Source organism: Geotrypetes seraphini, chromosome 1, assembly GCF_902459505.1.
Source record: "Geotrypetes seraphini chromosome 1, aGeoSer1.1, whole genome shotgun sequence".
NCBI lineage: Eukaryota > Metazoa > Chordata > Amphibia > Gymnophiona > Dermophiidae > Geotrypetes > Geotrypetes seraphini.
Genome location: NC_047084.1, coordinates 290,245,358 through 290,261,106, shown reverse-complemented (window position 1 = coordinate 290,261,106; position 15,749 = coordinate 290,245,358). Strand labels below are relative to the sequence as shown.

General features: G+C 42.0%; 1 protein-coding gene across 7 annotated transcripts in view; it reads right to left on the bottom strand.

Moving 5' to 3' along the window:
- The window catches only part of DYSF (dysferlin), a 539,803-nt gene that overhangs the window by 483,743 nt on the left and 40,311 nt on the right, over positions 1-15,749 (bottom strand). For all 7 annotated transcript variants that reach the window (XR_004540213.1, XM_033953409.1, XM_033953435.1 and 4 more), the window contains exon 2: positions 10,476-10,531. Coding sequence is in view for 6 of the 7 variants with exons in the window: in XM_033953409.1 (XP_033809300.1) it covers positions 10,476-10,531 (56 nt within the window). In the remaining variant the exon portion in view is untranslated. The remainder of the gene's footprint in view (positions 1-10,475; positions 10,532-15,749) is intronic.

The window sequence follows — 15,749 nt, the reverse complement described above, 5'->3', positions numbered from 1 at the left end:
TCTTATGAAGAATTACTTGTCCCAGTTCTGTTGGCATGTACATTTCTTTGTGCGTGCTATTGACTTTTTGTGTATTCCGATCCCTTTCTTTGTGTTGTACTTAATACCTCCAGTGGTCAGCTGCTCAATTAGAGCAACTTTATGCAACTTGGATGTGATGGAAACAGGTCTAGATAAAAACATCCTACTTGTTGTTTGTTGCCTCTGATACAGTCCCCCACTTCTATTGCTGGGTTCTAGAAACTGATTCTGCTTCCAGTTTGTGCATCTGCCTCAGACCCCACCCTCACAAATTCTGTTGCTTCCAGTCTGTGCTGCCACCTCCAATCTCACCCACATAACTGTTGCTTCTTCTGACCCCTCACAGCTACTGATGCTGCTACCGCCATCTACTGCTATTCCTGCCTCTATATCAGCTTCTGTAGTCTGTTCAGTGTTCACATGAATTACACCAATATGAAAAGACTTATTTTCTTTTCTGTCCTGAGAACACACATTGCTCTCATAGACCCCAGGGGGACTACAAACTACTTTAGAAAACACCAGGTCTTATGACTCCACGACCTACATGTCTGTCTCTTGCAGCTACTTTGAATGGGTAGATAGGCAGCTGTGGTATAAGCAGTGGCGTAGTAAGAGGGGGAGGGCAGACCACCCCGGGCGCATGTTAGTGGGGGTGCCAGCACCTCTCTGCCCTACCCTGACATACTACGCCACGTTCGCACCATCCCTATCTCCACCCCATACCTCTGTAGATCTTCTCTAGTGCAAGCAACTTGTCCTGCCTGTTGCACCAGCCTGGTTCCCCTCTAAATCACTTCTGGGTCACAGGGTCAGGAGGGACATCAGAGGGAAATCCAAAACTGGTGCGAGGAGCAGGGTGGAGAAGCAACTCGCGCTGGCGAAGATTTAGAGGTAAGAGAGAGCACGAATGTGGAGTGGGGGCGGGAAGGAATGGGGGGGACACAGAGAGGGGGAGTGGGGGCACCACCTCCCTGAGCACCTCCTACTCTTACGATGCCACTGAGTTTAAGTTTAGAGTGGTTGTGTGGGGAGAGTGTGGGGAGAGTGCTCTCCTCCATACCCCCCTGCTTGCTCACCTACCATTTACTCTTCCTCCTCTACCTCTAGTCTCTCTCCCCTCTTGCTCTCCCTCACTCTCTTCATGGCTCTCCTACCTGTCATGGATGCCGCAGCCAATACAACACAGTTGACAGACAGAAGGGAGGTATTGAGACAGACAGCTGTAGCAGAACAGCACAAGCTTGGGTTGCCAGCTCACTCAATCTTCAATTGGTTGGGTCTGACTCTGGGTTCCCCATCAACCCTACTATTCAGTTTCTCCCATGTTGCTTCCTCTTCAGCTGAATAAACCCAGGAGCCTCATTTGTCCCTCATCTTCTCTAACTCAACCCACTTTCAGTTGATGGGACATGGGCTCCCCTAAGCCCAACTGCTCACACAATTCCAGTTCAGGTTTGTTTCAACTGAGGGGTTCCCTGTTGGAATACTGCTCCCTTTCCTCTTGCCAACTCCTCTTTGATTGAAAGGCCTGGGCTTCCTGCCAGCTCCAGTCTAGCCTTACACCAGACTCTTCTCTGCCACTAAAGCACTTTTGTTTTCCCTTTGACCCACCCACTCGTCCTGTTGGTAATATCGTCTAAAAAGTCAATGTCACAGACAAGATGGATGCTTATGCTGATTTCCTAAAAAGCTCTAAAAAAAAGATAATTACTAATACCGTTGGTCACATCAAATGCCAGCTGAAAAAGTCAAAAAGATGTATGAATGTTGCTGATTTCTATAGTACTGTAGTTATTTTTTTCTGTCTTGAACTGTTGCTCCATCTCTTTCAAAACAGGTTACTGGCTCAGCCAATATTATCACTCTCTTTGAGAGAATGTGAACAATTCCAGGAACTAAAGTCAGAGGCTTGTTATTATTACCACAGAGCAAGTAATTAAATTTTTTTCCACCAATATGAAAAAAAAAAATGTTGCATTGCTAAATCCATGGTAATATCCACCCACCCACCCCCTTTTACGTAGGCATGTTAGGCTTTTTTTTTATCACCGGCTGTATTAGCTCCGATGTTCATAGGAATTCTGAGCGTCAGAACTAATACTGCCACGGCCAGTGATAAAAAAAAGCTATCGCGCCTTCGTAAAGGGGGGGATTGTTTTTAACCCAAGGATTAATCAGTTTGCCTTTATAATGGTCATAATATCACAAAGGAGACCAAGAAACTCTTAAAAAACTGCCAAAATTATAATAACAAAACAGAAAAGTAATTGTCAGCACCCTATATTGAGCTCTTGAAGAACATCCACTGACTATAAATAAATGAAAATTAGTAAAGATGAGACACTTCAGTATGGGCCAAAGTAAAATGCATTGATATTACTGTGTAACTTTTTATGGCCCTGGGCAAAAGACTCAAAGGTGGCCAGCACGAGGTTTAAGCACCTTACTAAGTCTTGCCCCATACATCATTCGGTCTCTATAATAATGAATAAATAATGTGAGTAAACACTCAGTGAGATGCTTCAAGAGCAAAATAAAGGGCCGAAAATAACGGCTCAAAAAAGCCCCGTCCCTTAAGTGAATAATTTCAAAACATCAGAAAGTGCTAAGTGCAAAAGTATTAAAGTGCAAAAAATCTAAAAAGATATGAGGGAAATCATTTCATTCACAATTCTTGTATAAATCCCAACTCACAATAGTTTCAAATCACAGTCCATTCATTAAACTTATCTGAGTCCCAACAAATGATTGTCTCGGCTTGACAGAGCTCCATTTCGTAAACGTCTTCAGGAGCTGAAACATCCAGTTAAGTACAGGTTGGAGACATATCACAGAAGAAATCTTAGATGAAAAAAGTTCCAACCTCTGGCAAAATAACGCCAATCAAAGGGCCATAAAAAGTTACACAGTAGTATCAATGCATTTAACTTTGGCCCGTACTTAAGTGTCTCATCTTTACTAATTTTCATTTATTTATAGCCAGTGGATGTTCTTCAAGAGCTCAATATAGGGTGCTGCCAATTACTTTTCTGTTTTGTCATAATATCACAAAACAGCTAAGAATGTCAAAATGAGAAAAACCTGCTCTAGATGACATGGTGATAAATACAAAGTATTTCCAGTGAAGATGTCTACTTGATTGTTCACCAGGGGACAGGGTTTGAGGCACCTGGGCCAATCAGGCCCTAAGGCCCACCATTCAACGGATGGCGGGCCGGACGTACATGCTTGGGACCTGTCCGTCCGGCCAACATTTTTACAGGTACAGGAAGGGGGGGTTGTGGGTGAGGGGGTCATGGGGTTGGCGGGTGGGGGGCCTATCGGGGGTTCAGGGGAGGCAATCGTGGGAAGGGGGTGCGCCAAGGGTAGGAGGGCTAGTGATCCCTCCTGCCCGGATCTTAGTGGTGGTGGGGGATAGGGGGAATCGCCTGGGCAGGAGGGCTTGGGCTCCCTGCTGCCCAGATCAAAGTCAGCTGGGTGGGAGGTCGCTGGGCCAGGAGGACTTGGGCTCCCTCCTGGCCCGATCGTAGTTGGTGGAGTAGGGGTTTCAGCAGTCGCCGGGCCAGGAGGGCTTGAGCTCCCTCCTGGCCCGATTGTAGTCAGTGGGGTGTGGGTTACCAGGCAGGAGGGCTTGGGCTCCCTCCTGCCCAGATCTTGTCACCGGGGAGGGGTGAGGGTTCGCCAGGCAGGAAGTGTTGAGTTCCCTCCTGCCCAATCTTTTAGGGGGATGATACATCGCGGCAGGAGAGATTAGCTATCTCCCCTGCCGCAATGCGATCACCCCTCTATCTGAACTGCCACAAACCATGGCAGGAGAGATTGGGCATCTCTCCTGCCGCGGATCGCAGCAGTTCGGGTAAAGGGGTCATCGCCATCGTGGCAGGGGAGTTGAGACATCTTTCCTGCTGTGATGGTTGCTGTGGGGGGTGGTAGGTTGCCGGGCCACTGAGCTGATCGCAGCAGCTGCCATCAGCACAGCGGGCCCTTTTTCAGCACTTATACCTGTTTTGACTTTGTCTAAGTCAAAACATATAAGTGCCGACTAGGTAACCTGCCTAAAGTTTTGGTTATACCTGCTGTATGCCTAGGTCTAGGTCGGCCCACCTCCCACCCTTTTCCCTTCTCTAAAAACGCCTCTTTTCGCTCTATGCGGTTAGAGGCAGGGGAAAGGCCTAAGCTGGTTTTAGATACCTCTAAAACCAGCTTTGGTTATGGGTACTTGGACGATCAGGGATTCTTTTCTTGCTGTGTTCCAAAGTGCACCACTGTCCCCTTCCTGCTGAAATATTGCCCCCACCACAAAGATTTTAACTTGCACAGTTCTGCCTAGGGGGTGATCATTAGTGATGACATGAAGGCTGCCAATCAAGTGGAGAAGGCTACCTCCAGGGCAAGGCAAATGATGGGTTGTATCCGTGGAGGTTTTGTCAGCAGGAGACCTGAAGTCATGATGCCGCTATACAGGTCCATGGTGAGACCTCATTTGGAGTATTGTGTTTAATTCTGGAGACCACACTACCGGAAGGATGTGCTGAGAATCGAGTCGGTTCAGCGAATGGCTACTAGGATGGTCTTGGGGCTCAAGGATCTCACGTATGAAGAAAGGCTGAATAAATTGCAGCTGTACTCACTTGAGGAACAAAGAGAGAGGGGAGACATGATTGAAACGTTTAAGTACATCACGGGCCATATCGAGTCAGAAGATGGTATCTTCTGTCTCATGGGACCCTCGAACAACAGAGGGCATCCACTAAAAATCAGGGGAGGGAAGTTTCATAGCGACTCCAGAAAGTACTTCTTCACCGAAAGAGTGGTGGATCATTGGAACAAACTCCCACTGCAGGTGATTGAGGCCAGTAGCATGTCAAATTTTAAGAGAAAATGGGATATTCACATGGGATCTCTAAGGAAGTAAAGTCAGGGGGGGGCGGGTATTTGGAATGGGCAGACTTGGTGGGCTATAGCCCTTTTCTGCCGTCATTTTCTATATTTCTATGTTTCTATACTCCACCATAGACCCACCCACTTTAGCCTCTCTAAACAGCTGAATCACCGACTGCCTATGATTATACTTCTCCAACTCTACTTTCCTGGTATTCTTTCATGACTCTCCTGCTCTTTTCCACTGTCATGTTGACATGCTTCAGGGCTCAATTCTGCTTCTTGTCTTTTCAATATATTTCTATCCCCATTTGTCACTGTTTCAAAATAAATAGGTCTTTCACCATACAAGGGGGCGCTGATAAGTTCTCAGCCCAACCAAGAAGAGAACAAAGTGGATATAGTTCAATCAATGATCTGAAACAATGTCAAAACAGAGAATTTTGTTTCTGCAAATTGGCACTTAATGAAATAAGGTAACACTGTTTTCAGCTACAGTGGCAAAATAATGATTAGAATTTAGGAAGTTGGTTGGTTGAGTTGAGAACTTTACGAGCATGTATGCTGACAACATTCAGCTTCTGATATTTATTTATTTATTTATTGTTTCATATGTGTCTGACCCTTCGATCTGAAGGGAAACCAGACACTATCTGGGGCTCATAGACGAAACCGTGCGAGACAATCGTGCGTGGATAAACCCACCCAATCACGTGCAGGACATCAGCGCGCTGGATTTCAACAGTATTTTAAAGCGCTGTGAGGGTGTGTGTGGGGAGGGAACCCCCCATTATAGAGGAAATAGCCTTTTTCTCTGTTTTTTTAGGAAAAATTACTGTTTCCTCTGTAATGGGGGGGTTCCTCCCAACCCCCCAGTGGGAGTGGCAACATTTCTAGGTAAAGTGGGGGGTTCCCCCCCACACACACACCCTCGGAGCGCTTTAAAATAGTGTTGAAATCCAGCGCACTGATGTCCTGCGCACGATTGTCTCGCTCGCTTTTGAGTGGATATGTTTATCTGGGGAATGCACAAAACTTAACAATCGATCGATGGTCATGTTTCTCCTTTTCCCATTTGAACAGCTCCGGCTTTCTCTTAGTTACGGGATTTGTTATAAGATACGTCTACTGAACCATGACGCTTATTCCATGATTCCACTTTGCCTAGTTTCTCTTCTAACTCCGTAAAGCTTTCACGTTCACTTAGATGTGCTGGGAGTAACCGCTTAGTAGTGCCCTGCTAAAGCACATGTATGTCTTATAACTTCACATGAGACAGCTTTGTGTTGCTGTGCTACTTCACTGTAGAATAATCTCTCCCAGATTTGCGTTCTATTACTTCTCGAATGAAATTCAAGGCTGCTGTGAAAGCTTGGCTTTTCAGACAGGCCTCTCCATCCTTTATTAGTTAATGCCCAAATTTGCTGTCCCATTCCCTCCCACCCTACTGTGTTTTTTGTTTTGTTTTTTTAATTTATTTTAAAAAATTTATATCCCACATATCCAAAAATCTATGCGGGTTACAAAACTACACACACACAAACATAATCAAACAAACAAACCTTAGCACACTAATGCTAACCATATTACAACACGCACACTTCACTCAGGTTAAGAATACTTACTGGAAATACCATCATTCAAACACATTAAAAACAAAAGTGTAAGGAAAAGAATGTTCTCAGTGATGGATCCAATGTGGTGGAACTCCCTACCGAAGGAATTAAAACTAGAAAAATACACCGAAAAGTTCAAGAAAGAAATGAAGACCTTACTTTTCTCAGAATACATTGGACTAATCTGGGAAGGGAGGAGATAATAATATGGTGAATATAGCTCGCTACTTCATAGTCCATTTATATATGATATGATAAAGCAGGATATACAAAATAAGTTTAAATGATACATTTAAATGAGAACTAAAAGGTTTAGTATGTATATTTATAGAGGCTGATGATATAAATAAGTAACATGATTGCATATAGGGTTATTGTATTCTTAATTGTTGAGTCAATCAAAGGACAGACTAAGGTAAATGATTTGTATGTTCATATGTATAATAGACATCTCAGAAACAATCTAATTCTGTCTGTAACACCATTACTAAGCGCTTTTGTCATAACTCCAGCAGTGCCGTGTTACCCCTTGTCTATAATTCATATATTGTAACTCATGTACTGTACCATCATTACTGAAGTTAATGTTCAGAAACCCATCAAAGCTGCTCATGTAAACTGCTCTGAATTGACTTCATAGTCATTAGTTAGCAGTATAAAAGCTTTAAATAAACAATAACACATCACACTTAAAACTTTATGTGCCATTTCATTTTTTTAGGATTATTATTATTGTTGTAAAAGGCAACTATTATTTTGCTATACCATCTTTCTTCCCCTTTGTTATGTCTATTCTTTCAGTAATGTCACATAACCAGCTTTTTGTAAACTGCCTCGATATCTCCAGATCATTTGGTAGCATAATAAATGCTTGAATAATAATAAAATTATTGAAAAGGTGGTACATAATCAGTTGCAGGAATATCTGGCTGAAGTAGATTGCTTGGACCGATTTCAATATGGATTTGGGAAAAATAATACAGAGAGACTTTTGGTTGCCAAATTGGATGAATCTCATATATAGGGGACTGGACTGAGAGAGCTACTTAATGGTGTTTCTAGATATCTCCACAGCTTGCAATGTTTTGGATCATCAAATATTGCTGGCAAGGTTGGGAGAATGTGGAATTAGGGGTAAAGTAATGGCATGGTTTATGCCCTACTTACATTATATAAAACCCAAAAGATGAAAATAATACCACTAGTGTGCTGGAGCATATATCGCCAGCAAACAATCCCTGGAAAAACACCGCAGAGCTCAGTGGCGTACTGCTCAGCTCATCAAAACTGCGGCCATCTTGGATCCGTGTCTTTTGTTTTGATGATTAAGAATGTTTATTTTTGTACTCTTCAAAAACATAGAACCCACTAAGAAAGCATGTAGAAAAGGACCCAAATATATTCTTTCAACCATATATATAGGTGAGTTAAGAAGAAACAATGGCAAAAATAATTAAATAAATAATTTGGAACATGAAAGATTCCTCAGTTATCACAACTCTAATATGGGGGAACCAACCCCTAAATAGAGTTGACACAAGTTAAACCCGAAATGGGTAAAGTATGTGATACATTCCTGGAGCTCTCTTGCAGTGAGAATGTATGAAATACGTGAGTTAATGAAAGTGAAAATTCTAAGTGAAGCCACATAAGTCTCTTCTTAAATCACTTATATATAAGCATCCAAAGTCAAATGCTTGAAGACTGTTCTTGACCGCAAAACTGGAACCAAAATCATGGAAACATGGAAACTTATCTTGCATGAATGTAACTTGAAAGCATGCTCAGTTTTCAGCTTAACGGGGCTCCGTTTCGGGCGGATAAAACCCCCTTCCTCAGGAACCATGGCACTGCAAAGATTCCAATGTAGATCACCAGCAGCTCATGGCAAACTGAAAATGGCGCTGAGAGAGTGAACAAATGCACCCAGGGCTACACCCTTAAATCAGGAACATAGAACAACGTCTAAACGTCAGGATGTAAAAAAGACGACATCAGGAAGAAAAAGCAAATCAGCTGGAAACCCAACGCGTAAAAGTTAAATGGTTCAGTTCCACTCAATAAAGTCATTTAAACCTCCCTGATGCACAGATTGATGTTCAAAAATCCAAAACTACCGTACTCTCTAAGTTGGAGCTGAGACAGTCTATCTCCATCGTAATCCTCAGGTATATGCTTGATGATACACCATTTTAAATCTGAAAATTTATGATCACACTCCATACGTGAATACGGGAATAAAAAGAGAGAAGATGCTATATAGAAGGGACAGAGAGAGGGTAGACAGTGGATAAAAGGAAGAGAGTGACAAAAAGATGAGGAAAGCAGAAACCAGAGAAGACAAGGTAGAAAAAAATTCAATTTATTTATTTATTGCTTTAGGTGAGATGCATCGCTGTTTCTGTGATGTTGCATTGTATGCAGAGTCCAGCTTCTTGGTGCTTCAGTTTAACCTTTGTCTACGTATTTTTATTCTATCTCCCCATTTACAAAACTGTAGAGCGTTTTGTAGTGTTGGCATCTGAGCTGTTACCACCGTGGCTAAAAACCACACTACAGTTTTGTAAAAGGGGGAGGAGTTAGTTTGTGATTACATACTAGGCGAAGGTGCTTTCTGTGTTCTGTGTGTTTGAAAGACATGGTTTTCTGTTAGGATTGATCTGTACTAGTCTGGCTTGTTTAGTTTTACAATGGGTTTATTGATGTACTGCTCACTGCAGTATGTAAGATGCTGCCTTTTCCTAGATATTCATGTGTGACATGTGGATTGTTACTAAAAATCATGTTTTTCATACAGATGGGGGGTGTCAAAAAATTATGGGCCCCGGGTGTCACATATGCTAGGTACGCCACTGGTCCACAGGCTTCCTATATACGGATGTGGACAAAGTACACCCTGTCTTAATAATTAAAACATCCAGAAATGAGATTTTATGGTGATCACTGGTCATAGAAAATCTCAGAAGATGATTTAAACTGTTGATCCATTGTAAAAAAAAAAGTTAGCAACAAAGAAATAGGTCCTGAGCATATGCAAAATACTTCAATGAAACAAAGACAAATTTTGATGTATTGGAACCAATGAGAACCATATAAATGCGTCTCCTCAGATCTTGAAACATATAAGTTGGCTACAATGGGAGCAACTGCCATCCCCATGGCAACCCCATGATCTTGTAGAAAAAACGTTTCAAATGAAAAATAATTATGATACCACAGCTTTGTAAAAGAAGCCTTTTGTTTTGCATTATCTAAAAGTAATATTTCCTTTAAGCATTACACAATAGGTTTTGGGTTTTTTTTGTTTAAATGTTTACTTTTACATTCCTTTAGACAGAAATACAGAAATAAAGTCCACATTACCATGAACAAGAAACATCAATAAAAGGAAAATCAGATTTTTAGATAACTAAAAATTGTAATATTGCCATAACATTTTGTTATTTTACACTCAGAAAATCTCACCTCTCCAATTAAAAGAAATCTTTCAAGCTCAGCTGGGTCAAACAAGACAGACTGATTCTCCTTAAATTTAACCAGACATTTAGAAGATAATTGAAAAAAAATAAAGGGGGCCTTTTACGAAGGTGCACTAAGCTTTTTAGCGCATGCACCATATTAGCGTGCACTAGCCAAAAATATATTGCCTGCTCAAAAGGAAGCGGTAGCGGCCTGCGCGTGTGGCAATTTAGCGTGCGCTATTCCACGCGTTAAGGCCCTAACACGCCTTCATAAAAGGAACCCAAAGTGTCAATACTTTCCCTCCTTTTACAAAACCGCACAAGAGGTTTTTAGCGCCGGCTGGCACTGCACTGCTCCAACGCTCATAGGAACTCTATGACCATCGGAGCAGCGTGGAGCATTTAGCGCACTAGCCAGCGCTAAAAATCTCTTCGCAGTTTTGTAATGGTAAAGGTCTGGGTGAAACAGGAAGAAGTGATAACAAATATTTACCTCATTCCAAACAGGATTCAAGTTATTCTTTATCACTTTGGTTTTCTTCTTCACTCCTAAAAAAAACCAAAAATTAGAATTACTGTGAGATGAGACTAAAAGAATAGACAAGATCGAAAAGTTCTCTGAATAGATAAAAAGGTCAAAGAACAGAGGAAAATGACAGATGCAAAAATTAGAAAAATTTACTGAATAATTTTGACTCATTGCTTGGCAAATGTTTTTTGTAGGTATTAGTGATGCAAAACTTGTACTATGCAATATCCCATGACACTACCTTTGTTCCTAAATCCATGTTCGCTGATTACATCAATCTCCAGCACGTGATGACAATTCCCCTGTACTTTTCCAACTCCTGTCTTTGCCCTTATTTTACCATTTCCTCTCAGCTCATCTTCTTTCCTCTTTCTCCAAATCAGCCTACTTCTCACTGTTTTTCTCTCCATCTACAATTCTTTTCTATTTTCATTACTCCCCCCAAATGTTCTCATTCCCTCTTCCAGTAACATTCTCTACTACTCCCGTCATCCTTTTGCAGCACAAAATTAAACTATACAAAGCACACTGACAGCAGATGTAAATTCTCGAAATTGACATAATTCAATCACAAAATTCAAAAATAAAATCATTCCATCCCTACCTTTGTTGTCTCCCTCCCTCCATGCTATGCCTTACCTTCTGGCCTGCTCCCGCCTGGCCATTTTATGCCGCCCCTGGTGTTATCTTCAGGCCGGCTCCCTCTTCCTCACTGATGCAGTGCACAAAGCTGCGGGCAGTTGCTCCTTGCGCGTCCTGCGTCTGAACCGGAAGCCTTCTCTCTGACATTGTAACGTCAGAGGGAAAGCTTCCAGATGAGGCAAGGGCTAAGATAGAATAGGCTAAGATAGAAGGGTTTTCAGGTTTCAGGTTTATTTAAAAATTTGATATACCGCCTTATCAATATTCAAAGCGGTTTTACATAATATATAAAAACAAAGAGTAGAAAGGCATACATTAAAAACAAATTATAATTATTAAAACAGACAGTCAAACACATAGACGAACATTAACTTATCGAAACAAAATAAAAAAGGGTAGAAATACATTTGTGTAATGAAAAAGAGAGGGAGAAGGATCAAAACAAAAGGGAGGGAACAAAAATAAATAATCTAGCACTTTGTAGAAAAGATTAAAATGAGTAAGAAAAGCAAGGAGCGAAGTTCCATTACAGTCCATAAAAGGACTATTATACTCCAAATGCGTCTTTAAAAAGAAAGGGAACGGGGGGAAGGAGAGGGGGAGGGCAGGTTGAAAGCAGAAGCAGAAGCACAAGCGCACCGCAGCTTCACTGGCAAGAAAAGGAGGTGAGAGGGTGAGCAGCGAAAGTGCAGCTTTTCATTGGCTGGGTTCGGAGAATATCGCCGCTAGCAAGATGCTTTGTTAAAACAAAGCAAAGAGGCACCTGTCCTGGGGGAAGGCGGGAGGGAGGCGGGGAGGTACAGAATGCAGCGTTTCCTGTTTAAAAAAAAAAAAATTGTGAATAACTGAATCTGCGGATACTGAAACCGCGGATTCAGAAGGAGAAGTGTATTTTATCTCAATGTACTTTACTCCTCCTTACCCACCAACCTCTTTGTTACCATATGTCTTTGTCTGATCTGTTCTTGATATTTTAACTATGAATGCCTCCTTTCATTCTTCTTTTTTTTTCTTTTTAAAATTTAAAGGTCCTTTTACTAAGTCACGCTAGCCGTTTTAGCGCACGCTAAACACTAACACATCCATTATATTCTATGGATGCGTTAGCATTTAGCGCGCGCTAAATCGGTTAGCGTGCCTTAGTAAAAGGACCCCTTAGTATTGTAAACCATCTAGGTAACCATTGATAGACGGTATATCACAGTGGTCTCAAACTCGCGGCCTGGGGGCCACATGCGGCCTGCCAGGTACTATGTTGAGGCCCTTGGTATGTTTATCATAATCACAAAAGTAAAATAAAACAGTTTCTTGATCATATGTCTCTTTAGCTATAAAAGACAATTTTATTATTAAGACTTAGCCAAAAGGAAAGATTTATAAACTATAAAGTTTTACCTCATGCAAAATTGTCATTTCTTTAATAAGACATTAACTACTTTTTCTGAGGCCCCCTTAAGTACCTACTAATCCAAAATGTGACCTTGCAAAGGGTTTGAGTTTGAGACCACTAGTATTATCAAGTATGAAATAAACTTGGAAAACAACACTATTTATGTATTCTTTCTTTCCTTCCTTCTTTTGATTTGAGATACTGCTTCATTAAATAACTTAAAGCAGTACAGATTTATTAATAACTTCAGTCATACCCTTACCACCCTCCCCTTACTATCACTGATACTGCAACGTGACATAAACATGCTCACGAAATGGGCCGCAACATGGCAGATGAGATTCAACATGAAGACACAGGGGGATTGCGAAGATCTGCAACGTGACATAATTAAGCTCGAGAAATGGGCATCAACATGGCAAATGAGGTTCAATGTGAATAAGTGTAAAGTGATGCATGTCGGTAACAAAAATCTTATACACGAATGCAGGATGTCTGGGACGGTACTTGGAGAGACCCCCCAGGAAAGAGACTTGGGAGTACTGGTCGACAAGTCGATGAAGCCGTCTGTGCAATGTGCGGCGGCGGCGAAAAGGGCGAACAGAATGCTAGGAATGATTAAGAAAGGGATCACAAACAGATCGGAGAAGGTTATCATGCCGCTGTACGGAGCCATGGTACGCCCCCCACCTGGAATACTGTGTCCAGCACTCGTCGCTATACATGAAGAAGGACATGGTACTACTCGAAAGAGTCCAGAGAAGAGCAACTAAAATGGTTAAGGGGCTGGAGGAGTTGCTGTACAGATTAGAGAAACTGGGCCTCTTCTCCCTTGAAAAGAGGAGACTGAGAGGGGACATGATAGAAACATTCAAAGATACTGAAGGGAATAGACTTAGTAGATAAAGACAGGTTGTTCACCCTCTCCAAGGTAGAGAGAACAAGAAGGCACGCTCTGAAGTTAAAAGGGGATAGATTCTGTACAAACATAAGGAAGTTCTTCTTCAGTGGAAAACTGGAACGCTCTTCTGGGGGGTGTTATAGGGGAAAACAACCTCCAGGGATTTAAGACAAAGTTAAACAAGTTTCTGTTGAACCGGAGCGTATGTAGGTAGGGCTAGTCTCAGGGCACTGGTCTTTGACCTGGGGGCCACCGCAAGAGCGGTCTGCTGGGCACGATGGACCACTGGTCTGACTCAGCAGCGGCAAATTCTTATGTTCTTATACCAATTTTGTATCTTACTAGTATTATGTTCCTTATCTCCAATTATGCAATAAACAGTTCACAGAAACTATTTCACCTATTGTGACAGCTCACAACCCTACCGGCTCGAGTACCCAAAGGACAACCTAACAAAATCAGCACTCAGGATCTAGCAGAGTTCTTTCTCAACAAAATCAAACCTGCACAATCAGAGGTAGCCAAATCAATCCCCTCCGAGACACACATGCTCAGTACATCTCAACACACCCCTGAACCCACCAAAGCAGACCAAATATGGACCTCCTTCTCCAATATGTCCAGCCCTGACACAAAAAAAACTACTATCCTAACTAGCCGTGCGCTGCAGCACCCTAGACAACTGTCCCTCTTACCTTTTCACTGCCACTCCTGGACAAATCACCACTTGGATCACCAATTTACTCATTAACTCTCTAAACCAAGGCCACTTGCCAAAGATAATGGGAAAGATTGCTCTCACCCCGATACCAAAATCACCAAAGACAGATCTCTCTTTGGCTTCAAATTATAGACCTATCGCCGGCATACCCATTTTCACAAAAATCATTGAGACCCACATAAGTAAACAACTTATAATTTACATGGAGCAACACTCATGCCTCCACCCATCCCAATTCGGATTCCGTCAACAGCATAGCACAGAGCTTCTCCTCCTCACCTTAATCACAAAAACCAAACAACTGCTCAGCACAGGACGCCAAGCAATACTCCTCCAATTCGATATTTCAGCAGCCTTCTACTCAGTTGACCACCATTTACTACTAAAAAAACTATCAGAAATAGGCATAACAGGCACAGTGATAAAATGGTTCTCAGATTTCCTAAAAAAAAACAAAAAACAGAGAATATATCATCAATAAGAGCAGAAAGACCTCCAACTCCTGGAAAGCTTTCTGTGGTGTGCCACTCTCCCCCATCCTATTCAAACTCTTCATGAGCTATCTAGGTAACATCAAATTCGAAGACAAAAGCATAATGTCATACGCAGATGACATTTTTCTCCTTATTCCCATAACCAAAAATCAATCAGACTTACCCAACAAAATCTCACACAATATAGAAAAAATCCAAAATTGGGCAACAACCAACAAACTATAGATGACGGCAGATAAAGACCCGAATGGTCCATCCAGTCTGCCCAACCTGATTCAATTTAAATTTTTTTTTATTTTTTTTTAATTTTTTTTCTTCTTAGCTATTTCTGGGCGAGAATCCAAAGCTTTACCCGGTACTATGCTTGGGTTCCAACTGCCAAAATCTCTGTTAAGACTTACTCCAGCCCATCTACACCCTCCCAGCCATTGAAGCCCTCCCCTGCCCATCCTCCACCAAACGGCCATACACAGACACAGACCGTACAAGTCTGCCCAGTAACTGGCCTAGTTCAATATTTAATATTATTTTCTGATTCTAAATCTTCTGTGTTCATCCCACGCTTCTTTGAACTCAGTCACTGAAGCTAAACACAACTAAAACCAAAGTTCCATACTTCCACATGGCCCAAAAAGCATCACCCTTCGATCAGGATAAACCCTCTCCATAGATGAGTCTTCCAAAATCCTAGGTTGCATACTGGACTCCACTCTAACCAAGGGACATTACTCAGACTGGCAATGGGTCATGAGCGGAGTTCCACAGGGGTCAGTGCTGGGACCGCTCCTATTCAATATATTCATTAACGACCTGGAAGCAGGAACAAAATGTGAGGTTATTAAATTTGCGGATGACACCAAACTATATTGCAAGGTCAATAACATGGAGGACTGCGAAGATCTCCAAAAAGATCTGACAACACTGGAAAAATGGGCCAAAAAGTGGCAAATGAGTTTCAACATAGGGAAATGCAAGGTCATGCATATAGGGAAAAAAACCCCGATGTTCACTTACAAAATGGGGGGATCAGCGGTAGGGGTGAGCGACCTTGAAAGAGACCTGGGAGTGATGGTAGACACAACATTGAAGG